The following is a 16,370-nucleotide window of genomic DNA, read 5'->3' as shown; positions in this document are numbered from 1 at the left end:
CTCATCATTCTACACTCAATACTTCAACGAGTGCAAGACCGACCTCGGTAAAGAAGAGCCTTTGCAGGTGTGTCTAAATAAATACCAAACTTGTCTGTACGGTGTGGTATGGCATTCATTTTGTAGCTCATACGAAATGCAACTTTTTCCAGCTGTTCCAGCTTTACCTGTCCTTTAAGGACCGTGCTCGGGATCCGTAACGCACTATTTTTCATTGCCGTTGCCGTTGTTGCATTATATATAATCCATCCATAAATCTTGTTAATTACAGTCTAGGCTCCAAATATAGGCGCTTAAAACTAGGCTAATAGACATAGCAAACACACACACACACACACACACACACACACACACACACACACACACACACACACACACACATATATATAAAGACACTTCTGAGGTGTTCCCAGATTTATTACTGATTAAGTTTTCTACCTCAGCCAATTAGATCAGCCGAGGTGAGTTGACAGGTGAACAGTGATTTTAATTAGAATATTGCTGTGAATACAAGCACAGTTCTGAGGTCAGAAACTGGAGGAGGCCACGCCCTTCTAGACTGCAGGTTTAATCCATGTTAACACCTGGATATCCCTGGCTAGCCCCAGGCTATTTCCAGGCTAACCTCTGTTTATATAAACTTGCTCAGGTGGCTGAGGGTCCAGGTTCTTGAAAGTTACTGCAGGACCAGTCCAGATGAGCATGGCTAGCCCAGTATATGAACAGCTTTGAACAAGTCTTTATACCTGTGATATGTTAGCCCCAGACTAGCACCACACTAACCAAGTTTGATACAAGTTTAGTTAAGGTTAGCACCTGGTCTGTCCACCTCATTCTCTAATACCAACATGTTAGCATCCAGCTAACCCAGATTAGCCTTGTGATGATCACCGTTAGCATAGATTAACCCAGTTTTTGTCCTGGTTTAGTCTATTTTAATTTGTCATCTCTGATTGGTTCGTGGGGTGTTCTTGGGCCGGAGCCTGAGAGAGAGCTCCCACAATGCCTCCTCTGCCAGGTGATCGCTGAAGTCATTAAAGAACAAAATGATGTCATCGTTGGGCTGCAGAGAGTAGGGACTGCAAGGAGACAGGGATTCAGGTGTTACTCCAGACAGGAAATACAGACTAATAGTACTAATCGTAAGAGTACTGAGAATACTGCAGCTGACTCACACTTGCTGGTAGCTCCTCAGAGTGTAAAGGATGTTAAACTGCTGCCAGCGTTTAGAGAAGTTGACCTTTGAACCCTGTGCTGTCATCAAGGTGTCTGGATTCCCCAGGTGGACAAAGGTCAAGTCCTGAAGGATCAAACCCCTGGACAGACCGACAGGTCAGAGAGAGAGTGAGACAGGTATACAGTGGGAAATACAGGGTATAAACATACAGGTAGGGTGTGTATAGTGGGGTGTACAGGTATTAAGGTACAGGTAGGGTATGCAGGGAGGGTCCACTTCAGCCAGCGCTGCTCTGTACGCTCTGAATGATGACGAGCTGTCAATCAAAGAGCTGTACTCCTCCAGAGCCTGAGAACACAAACTGACACGTGAATCATTATAAAGGCAATATCGTCTATTAAACTGGTCTAATTACTGACACGGACCTCAGCTTTGTTTCTCTGCCAGTCCAGGCGTCGTAGGGGGGCGGAGTCCAGCGCTGACAGGATGGACAGGTACGAGTTAAAGTTGTTCAGCTTCCTCAGGTGCTGCACAGACACACGGCATTATGTTACTGACAGGTGTAATGTCAGTGTTGCATCCTTGGTCACTTAGCATATCACCTTTGTTGGTGCGCAAACTGACCGACCCTAACTAACCACAACCCTTCTGTTTCAGCCTTATTATCCTCTTATAGCGGTTTTCATTCTGTAGAGAGCAAAACAAATCCAGAATAAGTGGACCGATTAATGCTGCTCTATCATTTTGCTGACATGGTGTAAATACAGATTCATCCCACCTGAGCTCCACCCAGGCCCCACCCTCCCCCTGTGTTTTTACCTTCATGACTTTCAGGAACTTCAGCAGTAGTTTCTCTCTGTCCTGAGGTTTGTCCTGAAGGATGATGACCGAACGAACCCTGAACACAAACGCACACATACAAGTAATGTTAGTTGTCATTTCAGAAATATTCCATATTCAGCCTGGATTAACATCAGACTGATGAAACATCTGGCCTGCTCTTGTGTAATTAAAGTCACCATTATTGACAGCCTGTTAACAGCTGGAAAAGTCTTTATAAAGGGACATTCTGCAAAATGTCATGTGAAGCAGTGGGGTTATCAAATTATCTAATGTTGTTATTAGTTTTACTGAACAATTACTGGCAATGTCTTTTAAGTAATTACACAGACAGTTGCAATCTACTCAGTGCCTGTTATACTTTTAATAGAGGGACTGACGTCTGCAGGGAGAAAGTGACGATACATCACTGCAGATAAAACATCAGCTGATGAAACCAACGAGAAACGCAGTAGCACACGCTACGACGCCGTTATGCAAATTTAACGTGGGAAGCACCTCTCGAGGTAATTGGGCCTGTAATTATTACTGAGGTTCAGGGGAAAAAACACATAAATAAATCCCCTCAGCCTGGAGCTAAGATCGGGCTATTTTTTGGAATTTCTGCCTGAAAAAACATTCTGAAACTAACTCAGTAACAGCTCCACAACTGTTTGGCCAAAATGAACAACCTTGGGCTCTATGGATAAGGGACACCTTGGAGAATTTTGAAATACAATAAATTTCCCTGTTCCCATCACCAGGCCAGAGTGAGATCTGAAAAAAATCCAGCAAATGTTGAAACTTCTACTTTCTCCTAAACAAACGTAGAAATTAGAGCAAATAACAGCCTCATAACAATGAGTCAGTTGACACCGACGGTACTGAACCAGTTATAAAAATTCTAAATTGCAACTCTACCAAATCTGATTCAGAAGAAAGTACAACAAAGTCTCATCCAGAAATGGCCTCTCGATTTTAGCCACCTGGAGAGCCAGGTGTGCCACAGAGCTTTCCTGCCTCCTGACAGGTGATCTATCTGTATCACTATTGGCTTTCTGCACACAAAACACTAACCAGACATTTTACTTTTACCTCCAAATGGAGTATTTTTATGTCACAACCGCCACAGAAAAAGGCAACTTGGCCACGGCGCCAAAATCGCTTCACAGCCCAGCTCTGCTCCTGGGGGACCGACAGCAAGCAGCGCAGACTTCTGTGTTACCGGTAAATCAACGATTGGAGCTACAGGGTCATGTGACCATTCAATGGAGTGAGCTGACTGTGAGCTCTCACAGTGGTACGAGGTTTCAAGTTAATTTGGATATGTGTACCAGTATAACCAGCAGAGGGCACACAACTCTGAGTTCTTCATTAAGGTTTTCACCCTCACACATTAATCTCCTGTCTGAAAGGAAAACACTGATTTCAGTCACTTTTGACCAGATAAACATCCGTTTTCGATGAAAAAGCACACCCGAAATGCGGACTTTTGTCTGTGTGGCTGTAAAACATGAAGTTTGATTTCTGATTTCCTCTGGGCTTCAGCAGTTGTGTTGCTCACATTGTGATTTGCTTTCTTAGAAATGAGAGAGATCTAGTTTCATATGAAACCAAACGTGTTGAAATGAACATGAAAAATTCTACAGTCACGTCTTTAATTAGACGGCTTCAAACCGTTACTATTCAGGCATACTTTACACTACACGTACTTTGTTTACATATTTTGAAGCACCAACTTCAGACCTCCTGTAAATGGTGATGGCGGGTCGCATTTTGGTTACAGATACGGCCGAGGATCGGGACAGCTGCGTTGGAAAGGGTGTGTGTGCTGCATGTTGGAGTATTCACACTGATCCAAACCTATTTAATTCCATTGTTCGTTAATAAAAGCAGAGTGTTGTGTATCAGCGGGTTGTGTCAGTGTTTTACCAGAAGGACACGTTGTTGAAGTGTTGAGTGAACTCTGTCAGGTTTGGACTCTTCTCCTCATTCTGCTCTTTAGACCACAGCAACACCTCTGGAAGCTAGACAGGTGAAACAGACAGGTGAGGTACGGACATGTCTGAGACAGACAGGTGAGGGACAGAAAGATGAGGGACAGACAGGTGAGGGAAAGACCACTGAGACAGACAGGTGAGCGACAGACAGGTCTGAGACAGCTAGGAAAGACACAGGAAGATGAGACAGGTGAAATTAAAAGTTTGTACCTCGATCTTGTAGAAGAGTTCAGAATCCAGCAGAGTCAGCTGTTCAGCTAAATCCTGACTCCTGAAGTCCAGAAGAGTTCCTGGTCTGAAGGATGAGAGGAGAGACAGGTGACAGTCAGAATCTGACCAATGACAGCCCAGCATGTAGTGCCTTTGTCCAGTTAGGTGAATGAGGTTACCTGGCTGCCACGCCCCTGGCTGCAAGGGGGCGGAGTGACAGTGGAGAACCCATCAGCTGCCACTTCTGCTCCATTTTGGACAGGATGTTGGAGCGCAGTGTGTGAGCCAGTCCCAGCTCTCCACCAATCAGGAGGCTGAACACCAGGTCTATCAGCAGCAGCAGCAAATCAGAGTCCATCTCCATCACACTGCATGCACACGCACACACACACACACACACACACACACACACACACACACACACACACACACACACACAAACAAACATACAGTATTAATCATGTCTGTTTTAAATGGACAAAAGTATGTGGACAGCTGAACATATTGTGACACGGTTCTAACAGCTTCCTCTCTCCCGGTTTCAGTCTGTCCAGCAGATGTCTAAGGAAAACTGTTTTTAAGGGCCTGGCTTTGTGCATGGCGGCAGTGTCACGAGGGAGGTAGGACTCAGGTCCAGTCCAGGTCCTGAGAAGTTTTTTTCTTCTTTGGTCTTGTGGGTGTTCTGACTTCGACTTGCCTCCGTTTTGTGGACAGGTGTTCTGACTCATGTTTGTCTCTGGTTCGTGGACATTCTGACTTGGACTTTTGTACTGTAGTATTAAGATTTCAGTTTACTGGAACTTAGTTGTGATCTGCAGGTAACAGGCCTAAAAAAAGCCTCTAGTTGGTTCAGGTGTGTGTGTGTGTGTGTCTCACCTCAGTTCGTCCACCACTCTGACCAGCAGTTGAAAAGTCTTTTTGGCAGCTTTCAGGTCTGGAGGTTCACGTCCTTCACACAGGTGTCTGTACGTGTTGATGGTTAAAGATTCACCACAAACTCAAGCCGGGACAACAGACTGGACTCATTCAGTAGTTTTTTTTTAATGTGGTCTCATTTTAACTGAGTTTAAGAAGCTTAAGTTGACAAACTGAACTCTTTGCTGAAACACGTCAGAAAAACAAGTGAGATAAAACAGAAACATAAATAATCAGATCATCTGCATACAGAGAGACTTTTTAACCTGTTTCCTGCCTGTTTGCACTCTCTCAGCCTCCTTCTCTGTTCTGTCCTGTTGTCTTTCTGAAATCTACAAAAACTGATTTTAAAACTTTTCTTAGTCCACATTCTTACACTGATGATGTAATAGTCTTGAATTTTCACAAATTAGAAGAAAAGCAATCGATAAATCCTTTGGGTCACTGATTGTGCCTCTTCTATTAATTAGTAGTGGGGTGCTGTGTGCACCTGAATATGCTGTCCCTGTTTAAGATCTAAATGGTTTTTCAGTATTTTGTTAATACAGCACAGAACAGTAATCTGTCTTCAAAGCAGTGAGTAAATGGTTTCTTTTTCATTTGTATCAATTCTTGTAAATGAACCCCATGTGTCGCTAAAATGGAGTTACTGGTGCCCCGTAACAATAACAATCTGACCAGTCAGTCGCCCCAGACAAACTTTATATGGTTTACATTCCACTATTGACCGCTGCAGAGAGGATATCTATACTGTAGTTTGCTGAGGATGTCATTTGGGCTGATGAAGGTCCTGTAGGTGGCGAGGAAGGCTTCACAATACAGGACCTGTTCTACAAACATACACACAAACACACACACACAAGATTTATTTTTACGTATATAATTTTTTGCTGGTCCTCTTAACTTGTTGTGGTTCTGTCCCTGGTTATTGGGAAGCAGTTGACTACATGCAAGTTGTCTTTCAAGCAGAACTTATGCTGTGTTTCATTTACTTCAGAAGTCGGAAGTCAGGGCTGTGAATGGCATCACACCGTGATGACTGCATTCCAGTACAAGTCGGAGATCCAGTAGCAATACCACGTCTAGCCAGGGTAACCATTATTACCTATTGTTAGCAATAGTTGATAACAATGCATTGCTCTGTATTTTGCGCATTTAAACACCACGATGTCTGCATTCTGGTTAACCTGGTTAACATCCATACCCTGACCAAGTCTTTAAACATGCAGCAACATGTCCACAGATAGAAGTTGGACAGTACTGTGTGTATGACTGATGTAATGAGACACAAATAAGACAGAAGGGCTAATAAACAGTATGTTAGTACAGCCTTCACTACTGTTGATGTGAAGAGCCATCTTGGATTGCGAGGTCGGGGTTGGTCAGGTTCTTCCGACTTCAGGTGGCATTTCAGTTGAAATTTGCGATTGGAAACTTGGAAATTCTGACTGCCCAGTTCAAATGGAACGCACCATTAGTATCTTGAGCGAATGAGTTAGTATCTTGCCCCCACAAGTTTGTATCCCACCCACATAGGTTTGTATCTTTGGCATGTAATATAGCTAACTAACTAACTACCAGTACCAGGGGAATCAAAACACCTGGTTATGATTCCAGCAACGACCAAGCGTGATTGGTTGTTGCTTGTGTGTGTTGCGGGGACATTTGCATAAAGTAAGGAATGTGATCGGGACTTACCAGTGCTGCTGTCAGTCTCTGTGGCGTAGACCAATAGAATCTCAGGAGAGGCTGCCTTCACGTCTGGCCCCTCCTCCTCCTGAGACAGTCAGAGGTCAGATGGGAATCAGTTGGAGGTCATTCAGAGGTCAGAGGTCAGTAAACAGGTTTTAACTAATGATATATAGTTGAGAGGTCAGAGGTCAGATGGGAGTCACTTGGAGGTCATTCAGAGGTCAGAGGTCAGGAAACAGGTTTTAACTAATGATATATAGTTGAGAGGTCAGAGGTCAGATGGGAGACAGTTGGAGATCATTCAGAGGTCAGCGGTCAGATGGGAGTCAGTTGGAGGTCAATCAGAGGTCAGAGGTCAGGAAACAGGTTTTAACTAATGATATATAGTTGAGAGGTCAGAGGTCAGATGGGAGACAGTTGGAGATCATTCAGAGGTCAGCGGTCAGATGGGAGTCAGTTGGAGGTCACTCAGAGGTCAGAGGTCAGGAAACAGGTTTTAACTAATGATATATAGTTGAGAGGTCAGAGGTCAGATGGGAGACAGTTGGAGATCATTCAGAGGTCAGGGGTCAGGGCTCTACCTCAGGCTTCATGGTGATTCTGTGGAGGATCTCCTGCTGGTTGGTCAGTAAAACCTCCTCCTCCTCCTCCTCCTCCTCCTCCCTGCTCCTCCTGTCATGCTCCTCCTCCTCCTGGAAACTCTGAAAACTGAGCAGAACAGAATAGCATCACTGACTATGATTGTGTGTTGGGGTGTGTTCTTGTTGAGTTGAGTGTGTCTCACCTGTCTCTGCTCTGGTTCACTTCGTTTTGTTTGACGTCTTCGGCTGAATCCTGATTATTACAAAAGCAAAATAAATTCACATAAAAGATCAATAAAGCTCCACATAAATATGATCAGGTCAGAGAACACCCTGCTTCCTTCTTCATCATCACATGCCTCCATAATGATTCCATGTTAACCTCTAATGGTTAAAGTGAGAATTGCTTGAAGCAACTTATGAATTTCTTAAGTAAGGGATGAAATTCAGCTCGTGGTAGAGTCTCAAAAGTAATAGGCACCAGCATAAATAAAGGCTGGTCTCTAATAAAAGCCAGGTAAAAAACAAAGGAGTCCTCAGTCCTTGTAGCATCTCGATGTGTAAGTATCGACTGCTGAGGGGGCTAGTTTCACCTGAGATAACCTTGGAAAGACAGAAGAAGAACCAAACCACAGTTAAATTCTACCAGGTTCCTTTCAGGAAACATCTCAGAGATTTGTTGACATCAGTGATTAAAAACTCTGTGGTGGAGGAGGAAACTATAGAAGAAGACGAGAGCAGTGTCGTGATTAAGCTCTCAGTCCAGAGTTGACAAGACTTTTCACTGCTTGTGTTATCAACACCACTTTGTATATGTCTAAAAGTCACTGTAGTCACTGTTTGATTCTTCAGAGAAGCGGTAACTCTAGCACAACGTATGTTACTCACGAAGTTACTGATGTAACTTTAGCTCATACATGAACTAAGGACATGAAGGCCTGTCTCTAAAGGACTGTACGAGTCAGCAGAACTGTGAGTTGTAATGAAAATGATGTAGCATCTGCTGAAGCAGTTAAAACACCCGTTGTGTCTCTGGCTGTTACCTGTTGTTTCTTCTTCGGTGGTAGAGCCGGAGCAGGAGGCTGCTCAGGTGAGGGGGTGGATTCTATGTCAGGCGGTGTGTTTGTGTCCAGGTGTGTGTGTGTGAACTGGTTGGTGGTCTCCACCTCTCGCTGTCTGCTGCTGTAACTCTGACTGAAGGTTGGAGGTCTCAAGTAGAACATGGCTGCAGACTGAGCGTCGTAGGACGAACAGAACTGGAGGTACTGATGGACTGAACACACACAGGTGGAGAGAGAGAGAGAGAGAGAGAGAGAGAGACAAAGGTTTGACAGAGGATTTCAGACTGTGAGACCTCACCATGGGGGGAGCAGCAGACTTGAATGGGAGTGAGGAAGGTGAGCGGTGAGGTAAAGATCATGTGTGAGGTGGAAGGGACAGGTGTATGCAGGTGTTGTTGTTGTACCTTATCAGCATTTGCACCTGCAGGAGTGTGAGATCATGGAGGAGATGAAGAGACTTTAAAATACTCAGAGACTTATCGATGCTATCAGAGTCAAACATGGTCCTGACTGAGTCAGATCTGAACACAGAGAAATGAAACACACTTTGATGTGATTCAGTGTGACGTCCACTTCCTGAGGACGTCATGATCTCTGATGTCCCTCCAGAATAAAGCTCCAGAAATCCGCTTAGAAACCAGAGGAAAAAGAGGCTGGAGAATGTTTTTAAGTTTCCTTCAGTATCACAGTGATCCAGTGACAGTTGTCTGAACGTCCACGGCTACACTGAGAACAGGAGCTGATCACAGCTGGTTCAGCAGCTTTTAATGGGACAGTTTGTCTAAACGGAAACAGATGTGGCTCAATTTTGTCATTAATCTTTCTGCTGCTGTAAAAGGGTAAAAAAGGATGAGAGGACCTGATGTTTGTGTCTGAATCTTGCCCCAAATCCAGCGGCTCTTATCAAAAACGATTTTTACATATTTCAAATACAGAGGTGGGTCCAGGTCCTGTTTAGCCTCGCTCAGCATAAGGACTGGAAGCAGGAAGAAAATAAATAATCAAGACGGAAAAAAATCCAACTTCCAAAGTCTCCCCCAGGTTTCTGTGTTGGGAGAAGACCCATGTGGATCTGGATTTTCCCACAGAGAAGATTAGCGAAGCTGCAATGTTAACCAGGTTAACCAGATGTCTGCATTCTGGTTAACCTGGTTAACATCCATACCCTGACCAAGTCTCATCCTGGTCCTGACCCATGTGTCCCACATTGGTTTCCTGCAGTTTCACCAGGTGGGACACTGGAGAAAGGTATAAAGAGTTGACATACAAACTTACTGATAAGTTACTGATCAGCCTATCGATGTGCTCGGCTTTTACTCACTGTGTCGTTTCTTCTCAGGGAGGGGAGGGGGAGTCTTGCTGGGAGACAGGGGGGAGGACAGAGGCACATCAAGATCAGTGACATCGTCACCGTGGGCGGGATCCTGTGTCTGCGGCGTGGAGTCAAATCCAAAAGAAGTTGCGGCCTGAGAGTTGGTCGTACCTGTGGTTCGAAGACAACAGACAGACAGGTGAGCCGGACAGGCAGACGCAGAGACAGACAGACAGGTGCGTTTCCTCACCTGCGGCACTACGTCGTCTCTTCTCTGGCAGGGCAGGGGGCAGTGAGGAGGAGGGAGGAAGAGGAGGGAGGCTCTCAGAGAAGGAGAGGTCTGTATGGAGGAAGTCGTAGTCTGGATCCTCCTCTGAGAGAAAACACAAAATGAGCATGAGTCGATTTCACGCTGAGTGTGAGGTGTGTGAATGAAACTGTGTAATCAGGGCTGACCCAGGACTTGGTTCTGATCTCAGTCTGGACTAAAAAGGTTTGTCCTGTGGTAGCCGTGGCTGTGAGACTGACAGCCACAGCTGTCTCTGCCTTCTTTGCTTTTGGTCAAAACCTTTGTTCATTGAGTTTTGGAGGAGTTGGTCGATAAAACGTAGCACGTGAGCGTCAGTATCGACTTTAAACGACTGTACAACCACAAAACCAAGAAAACAACAAAGACACAAGCACATAAAAGCAAAGGGGCTGGTCAGCAATTAGAAATAAAAAGTCATGGCTGAAAATAAAAAATACGTATTTATATCCGCTGTAAGAAACAGATGACTAGTATGTTGTCATATGTTGTAACCGTGTGTGTGCGTGTGTGTGTGTTTCTCCAGCAGGAGGCAGCAGTTCAACACCTTGCTGCAGACAGGAAGAGACAACACTGCTTCCCATTTCTGTCAACTGACAGGAAGTGATGTCACTCACACCCCCTGCTTCTGACTGCAAACGTGTGTGTGTGTGTGTGTGTGTGTGTTACCACAGTGTGTGTTGTCAGGAACAGAGTCTGCAGAAGATGAAGAGCATCGCTTCAAACAGTCGTCGTCCTCACACTCCTGTAACACACACACTTTAACATCTACACACTGTTGAGACATGTTGAATAAAGCTCAGTTTCAGTTGTGCTTCATTAATGTGAGCGGTTTGATCTGGACGTAGTCTGACTCAGGGTGTGTAAAGTTTCACAGTAAAAGACAAAGGAAGACGTAAAGTAGACACGACACGAAAGTCATAAATAAAATAAAATGAACTAAAGACAGAGCTCAGAGACATTACTGTCGCCATGGCAACTTGTATACATTTATGGTCATATATAAACCATATGAATGTGAAAGAGTGTGAATTAAAACAGTCTCGTGAACGTACCCGTCGTACCTGGGCGCTAGCTTCAGACCCTCGTCTCATTGGTGCAACTATGGCCACCCTGCAGGGGGTGGGGCCTGACAATGATTGACGCTTTTTAGGAGGCAGCGCTGGAGGACTGAGAGACAGAGAGACAGATCAGTGGTTTTCCATGACTCATCTGGTCTTTAACACCAAATCCTCCTCAGTCTGCAGCTCTTAAACTCCAGCTGTGACCACTGGATGTTTCTACCTGATTAAACACAAATACTGGTGAACTAAGAACTTTATACACAGAGACTATGAAATGTGATTGTTAGGGAAAGACTAACAATCACATCTAAACCTCGGGCGTGATCCACCCGAATCGACTGAATCTGTTATTAGTCTGCTTCGTATAAACCTGCAGCGATGATGTGGTTTCAGATCAGTCTGATCAGCTGCAGGTTTCTAATCAAGGGCTGCGTCGGACCGGTAAAAGACTCGGTTGACAGACGGTCCGGTGTGTCCTTGATCCAGATACTTATCCACGGGATGAAGGACCAGAGCAATTTTCTGGTCGACTGAGGGTCAAGGAACGGTCAGATAAAGGAATTGGAATTGCCCACAGCGTGGACACAGATCGGAGGGATTCGGGATTAAAACAGCAGGAGGTGATGTCACTGACCTGCGGGGATTTGAATGTTTTATTTCTTTCACGTCTCGTATCTGTAATTCCATAAAACAACAACAAAGAGCAGCTGAAACTGTCTGTTCACATTTCTCTCTCTCTCTCTCACTTCTTCTTCTTCTACTTCCTGCTGTCAGCAGAGAGACAGGAAGTGCAGAGACGAGGGGGGGCAACATGTGATGTCTTCAGTCTACTTCCTGTTTTAGTCACTGGTCTATTTCTGTTTCTTCACCTCTGCCGACTGAAACTCGTTTTCTGTCCTCGGGCACACTTTCAGTCTTTTACATCGCAGATACATTCAACTTCATTTATTTATAGTAACTTTAATTAATTGATCAATAACTACCTTGAAAATCAATGTAATAAATTATTATACTGATTTCAGCTGAAAGAGCGAGGCTGTTTTCTCCTCACATTCATCAGAGATTGTCCAATGTTCAGATTTCAGGTTTTATGTTTGGTCTGTGGCAGTCCTTTTTTGGGGGGTAAATCAAAAAATCCAATAATCTTTTAAAGAGCTGAAAAGAAGTTTAAATTCCGCCGCTCAACGAAATTACGCACGATGGATTTTAAGGCCGATGCTGATGCTTTTACAGTCGGTATTCTCAAATTTGCCCCAAATTTCCCTTCGAAAAGTGTCTGAAGTCACAGAGGATGGTGAAAATGAATATTTCTTAGGACTTCACGAGCTTTATAAAACGGACTGTTTTCAGGCAAAATGAATAAATATAGGTGCTTACATTCTTGATGTTGCAGAGAAAGTTTTAAACCAGTATTTATATTAGCAAATTTACAAAACATAATTAAATAGATATATAAAATGTGGACTTCTTTCAGTGGCCACAGCCACTAATGTCTCGGTGGGGGTGGGGGTTACACTGTGGGAATTTGTACTTTTATCCTCAGTATTTCTTAAATCCTGGCTACGGCCCTGTCTCTAGTTTAATAAAGCCAATTTGTATATACACTGAAGAGCTGAACAAAAATGTCAATTGTTCTTTTGTGTACTTAAGTTCTTTAAAATTTTTTCTCCTCTGGGGTAAACCTGTCCTCACAGTCGTGTGAAATCTGTTTATCTCCTAAAGGTCAACTTTTCATGAGCTAAGAAAAACGGAGTTGTATTCAGCTCTGTGATGATGCATTTTTCTGATGATCCAGTTAGTTTTTTAATGGTTTATTTAGTTTAAAAACTCTCAGCCCGTACAGAAACTTAAACTTAATCCCACAGTGTATCTGAAAAAAAAAACCAACTAAATCATCACATTCAGTACACATGTTTTTCACGGTACAGGGACATGATGTGTAAGTCCGAAAATGTCATTATGTACTTTAATTAATTGATTTTTAATTAATTTCTTCACTTCTGGATTAGTTGTTGCATCATTTTAAAGTGTCTGCGCTGCTTCTGGATCTGGATTAGATGTAAATGTATGTAGCGTGACGGCAATAATAAAAATCTCGTCACTTAAGTTTCTTTATTGTGATTGCTCTGTATGTCTATGAAAGATCTCTGTGACTTTGTCATTTCAGTCTTGGGTTTTAGGATGATTCTGTAGCGGTTGTCAAGACATTACAGATAAAAAACGAACTCTGGCACATTTACAGCAACGTTTATTAATGTGCACAGTCTCTGTTAAATAACCCAATAAATAAATAACACTGCTCTCGATTGTCTGAGTAAAGCAGAAATCCCCCACATGCTGCTTCCTAATTTCCGTTGTTAAAATTACTTTTTTGATGATCATCCAGATTCAGAGGCAAAGCTCCTTTTAGCCAAAACCACAGGTGTAAATTATAAAAGAAATGATTCATGAATTCAGCTTCCGGTCCTCACGGTGTTGGTGCTGACCCACTGTCGCACTGTTGGGGTTTACGGGGAATTTTTATTATTTACGCGCAAGAATTTCTACCGGTCAAAATGTCTGTTGGGAGGGAGGACTGTTATGGATCAGGACTCACCTGAGTCCCTGTGGGGGGAGCAACTGGAGGAGGGGGTCTAGGAGAGGCATAAGCGGTTTTGGAGGAGCTGAAGCCACCCTCTCCTCCCCATTCTCCTCCGCAGGATCCGCAGGACTCCTGCAGGCCGGCATCCTGTCTGATGTCTCCCGGTCATCAAACCCTCCTGTTTGTCCCACGGCAGGCTGTGGTTGGACAGGAGACAACGGGGCGGAGCCTTCTTGTCTCTCTGCAGCCAATCGAACCAGATCCTGAAACCGAACAGTATGGAGAGGACAGGACGATATGAACGGGACAAAACCATGAGACAGGTGGGGACAAGAAACAGGTAATTACATCGCAGTACAACAAAACGGGACAGAAGAGGACAGTCAGAGTAGTAAGAGACAGGAGAAGATAGGGGAAAAAAGGATATAAGAAATACAAAATGGGACAGAGGGGGATGGGAACATAAGAACAGGACAAAAAAGGAGAGACCACAACAAAACAGGACGAGAGGAAAAAGACAAGCTGCTAGTAACACTCACTGTGGTATCTTTATTACTGTGGGACAGAACTGGACACAGCAGGATAGGACAAGACACAAAATAACAATAACATCAAGCCAAACTAGTAGGACAGGAGAGTAAGAACATGACCAGATAGGACGGGATATTTAAAAAATGAAAAAGGAACAATAATAAAAAGATCACATAGTAAAACAGAAGAAGGAAGAACAGGACAGAGTACCAAAGGACAACAAGGACAGGACAAAAACATCATTAATAGAAAAATACATAAAGACAGACAGGCCAAGCATGACAGCACAATAGGAACAGAAAAGGACAGGACAGAAAGGGACAGATCAAGGTAGGATAGGAAGAGACAAGAGGTACAGAACAAGACAGAACAAAAAAGAACGGGACAGAAAAAGGTCAGGACAAAAAGTGCATTAACAAAAGGACAAAATAATAGGACAGGACAAGACAGGGCCTGATGGGACAATAAGAACAAGCGAGATCAGGACACAATAGGACAATAAGAGCAGGACAAAATACCTAATAGTTTGTCAGGACCTGACAAGAAAGGACACGATGTGGCAGAACAGGACAGGATGGACTAGTACAGCAGCAAAGGACATAAGAGGACAGGACAAAATAGACGATAAGTAAAAAACAAAATATTAGGACTGGACAAGATAGGACAGGGAGGAAGGGACTGGCAGAAGAGCTGGAACGATAAGAACAAGAGAACAGGACAAAAGTGCAGTGAGAAGAGGACAGGACACAAAAGACACTAACAACAGGACAAAATAGTGGGATGGGTGGGACAGGACAGAATGAGGCTGTATATGTGGACAGGTCGGCTGTTTGTCTGTCCAGTCCCATGCTTCCAGCTCGTCTCCAGCAGTGTCCACTTTCATTCAAACAAGGACACCAACATCAGACCATTGTTTGTCTTCACCTTGACCCCGTCCAGCACGGCCCTGATCACCGTGGTAACGCTGGCTGTGGACTCTTTGTTGTCGTGGGCGACGCCCTGCAGCATCACCTGATCGGCCCAGTGAATCAGCTGAGCCAAAGACAGGTAGAGACGAGTGAGACAGGCAGAGATGGTTTTCCTGCAAAGAGGACAGACAGGGACAGGTCAGGATCGGGAGCCAGGTCGCTCTTTGGTGTCCAGGGTCGAAGGTCAACAGGTGCTGACAAATCTACCTGTTGTGCAGGTGTGGCTCCAGCTGGACCAGAGTATGGACCGCCTCCAAGACCCCACTGGAGGCCCCGCCGAGCAGACCCCCTACCACAGACTGGTCCAGGACCAGTTTGTTCACTCCGGGTCTGTCTACTCCCAGTCTGTCCACCAGAGCTTTGAAGTATTGCAGAGAGCTGACGACGGCCCGCTGCTGGTCCGCCAACATACACCCTGACTGCACACACACACACACACACACACACACACACAACTTTAGCGAACACCATTTCCCATCAGCCCACAGACTGTGGACGATCTGACGTGTTTATGTCGACAACAGTGGAAATATTTTCTTTAAAATTAAATCTTTTCCAATAAAATACAAAAACTTTGTTTGTGTAACTAAAAACTCAATTTATCGAAACAAACCTAAAAGGAAAGAAACTTTTTTCACAATAAAATGTCACCTGCGGGAGGAAAGTTGGACAACACTGATTGGTCTAAGACATGGTTATGTCCCTTCAAGTCTGTGTTCCAAACCAGGTCTGGGAAATTCATCTAAGATCCTCCACAACATTTACACCTGGAACTGAATCATCTGCAAATCTGCTGACGCCGACGCGCAGTTTGTAAAAGTTCGCCAGAGGCTGGTCGGGGGGCCCCCATAGACAACCGCCAAGACACAGAAAAGGGGTGGGGGGGCTGTCTGTGTCCAGGGACCCATTGTCTCATAATCAGTCCATGTCTGTGAGACGGACAGACATGTTGGTGGATGCGATGAGACCTTGCTCCTACGTGGTCTGAAGGTCTTTTGGACAGAAGCGTTGAATGAATGTGATTTGATGTAAAAAACAAAGCTTGAGCTTTTGCTCTGTCCAGAGGAAACCAAATTCACCGACTGGCTCCTCCAAACCTCACAGAGGCCTGTGTGCCGGACTGTCTCCTGGTCGGGAGCAGCGACGACCTGC

At 44.4% G+C, this 16,370-nt stretch overlaps 1 protein-coding gene across 2 annotated transcripts in view; it reads right to left on the bottom strand.

Annotated features, from left to right (window-relative positions):
- Positions 1 to 357: 357 nt before the first annotated feature.
- The window catches only part of LOC120787511 (rap guanine nucleotide exchange factor 1-like), an 18,297-nt gene continuing 2,284 nt past the window's right edge, over positions 358 to 16,370 (bottom strand). Inside the window, exons 3-23 of one of the 2 annotated variants that reach the window (XM_040123203.1) lie at positions 15,426 to 15,637; positions 15,175 to 15,331; positions 13,735 to 13,982; positions 11,139 to 11,244; positions 10,744 to 10,819; positions 10,018 to 10,140; positions 9,777 to 9,938; positions 8,438 to 8,667; positions 7,598 to 7,647; positions 7,395 to 7,521; positions 6,820 to 6,898; positions 5,867 to 5,951; positions 5,083 to 5,175; positions 4,386 to 4,574; positions 4,207 to 4,291; positions 3,929 to 4,023; positions 1,997 to 2,075; positions 1,603 to 1,704; positions 1,428 to 1,525; positions 1,176 to 1,316; positions 358 to 1,079 (exon numbers count right to left, since the gene is read on the bottom strand). In XM_040123203.1, the coding sequence (XP_039979137.1) occupies positions 944 to 1,079; positions 1,176 to 1,316; positions 1,428 to 1,525; positions 1,603 to 1,704; positions 1,997 to 2,075; positions 3,929 to 4,023; positions 4,207 to 4,291; positions 4,386 to 4,574; positions 5,083 to 5,175; positions 5,867 to 5,951; positions 6,820 to 6,898; positions 7,395 to 7,521; positions 7,598 to 7,647; positions 8,438 to 8,667; positions 9,777 to 9,938; positions 10,018 to 10,140; positions 10,744 to 10,819; positions 11,139 to 11,244; positions 13,735 to 13,982; positions 15,175 to 15,331; positions 15,426 to 15,637 (2,673 nt within the window). In that variant the 3' untranslated portion in view covers positions 358 to 943. Of the gene's footprint in view, positions 1,080 to 1,175; positions 1,317 to 1,427; positions 1,526 to 1,602; positions 1,705 to 1,996; positions 2,076 to 3,928; positions 4,024 to 4,206; positions 4,292 to 4,385; positions 4,575 to 5,082; positions 5,176 to 5,866; positions 5,952 to 6,819; positions 6,899 to 7,394; positions 7,522 to 7,597; positions 7,648 to 8,437; positions 8,668 to 9,776; positions 9,939 to 10,017; positions 10,141 to 10,743; positions 10,820 to 11,129; positions 11,245 to 13,734; positions 13,983 to 15,174; positions 15,332 to 15,425; positions 15,638 to 16,370 lie in introns of both variants that reach the window. The other variant, XM_040123202.1, reaches the window with a different exon arrangement.

This window comes from Xiphias gladius, unplaced genomic scaffold (genome assembly GCF_016859285.1).
Source record: "Xiphias gladius isolate SHS-SW01 ecotype Sanya breed wild unplaced genomic scaffold, ASM1685928v1 HiC_scaffold_1480, whole genome shotgun sequence".
NCBI classification, from domain to species: Eukaryota; Metazoa; Chordata; class Actinopteri; order Istiophoriformes; family Xiphiidae; genus Xiphias; species Xiphias gladius.
The sequence above is the reverse complement of the archived record's forward strand: the minus strand, read 5'-3'. Positions and strand labels throughout refer to the sequence as shown.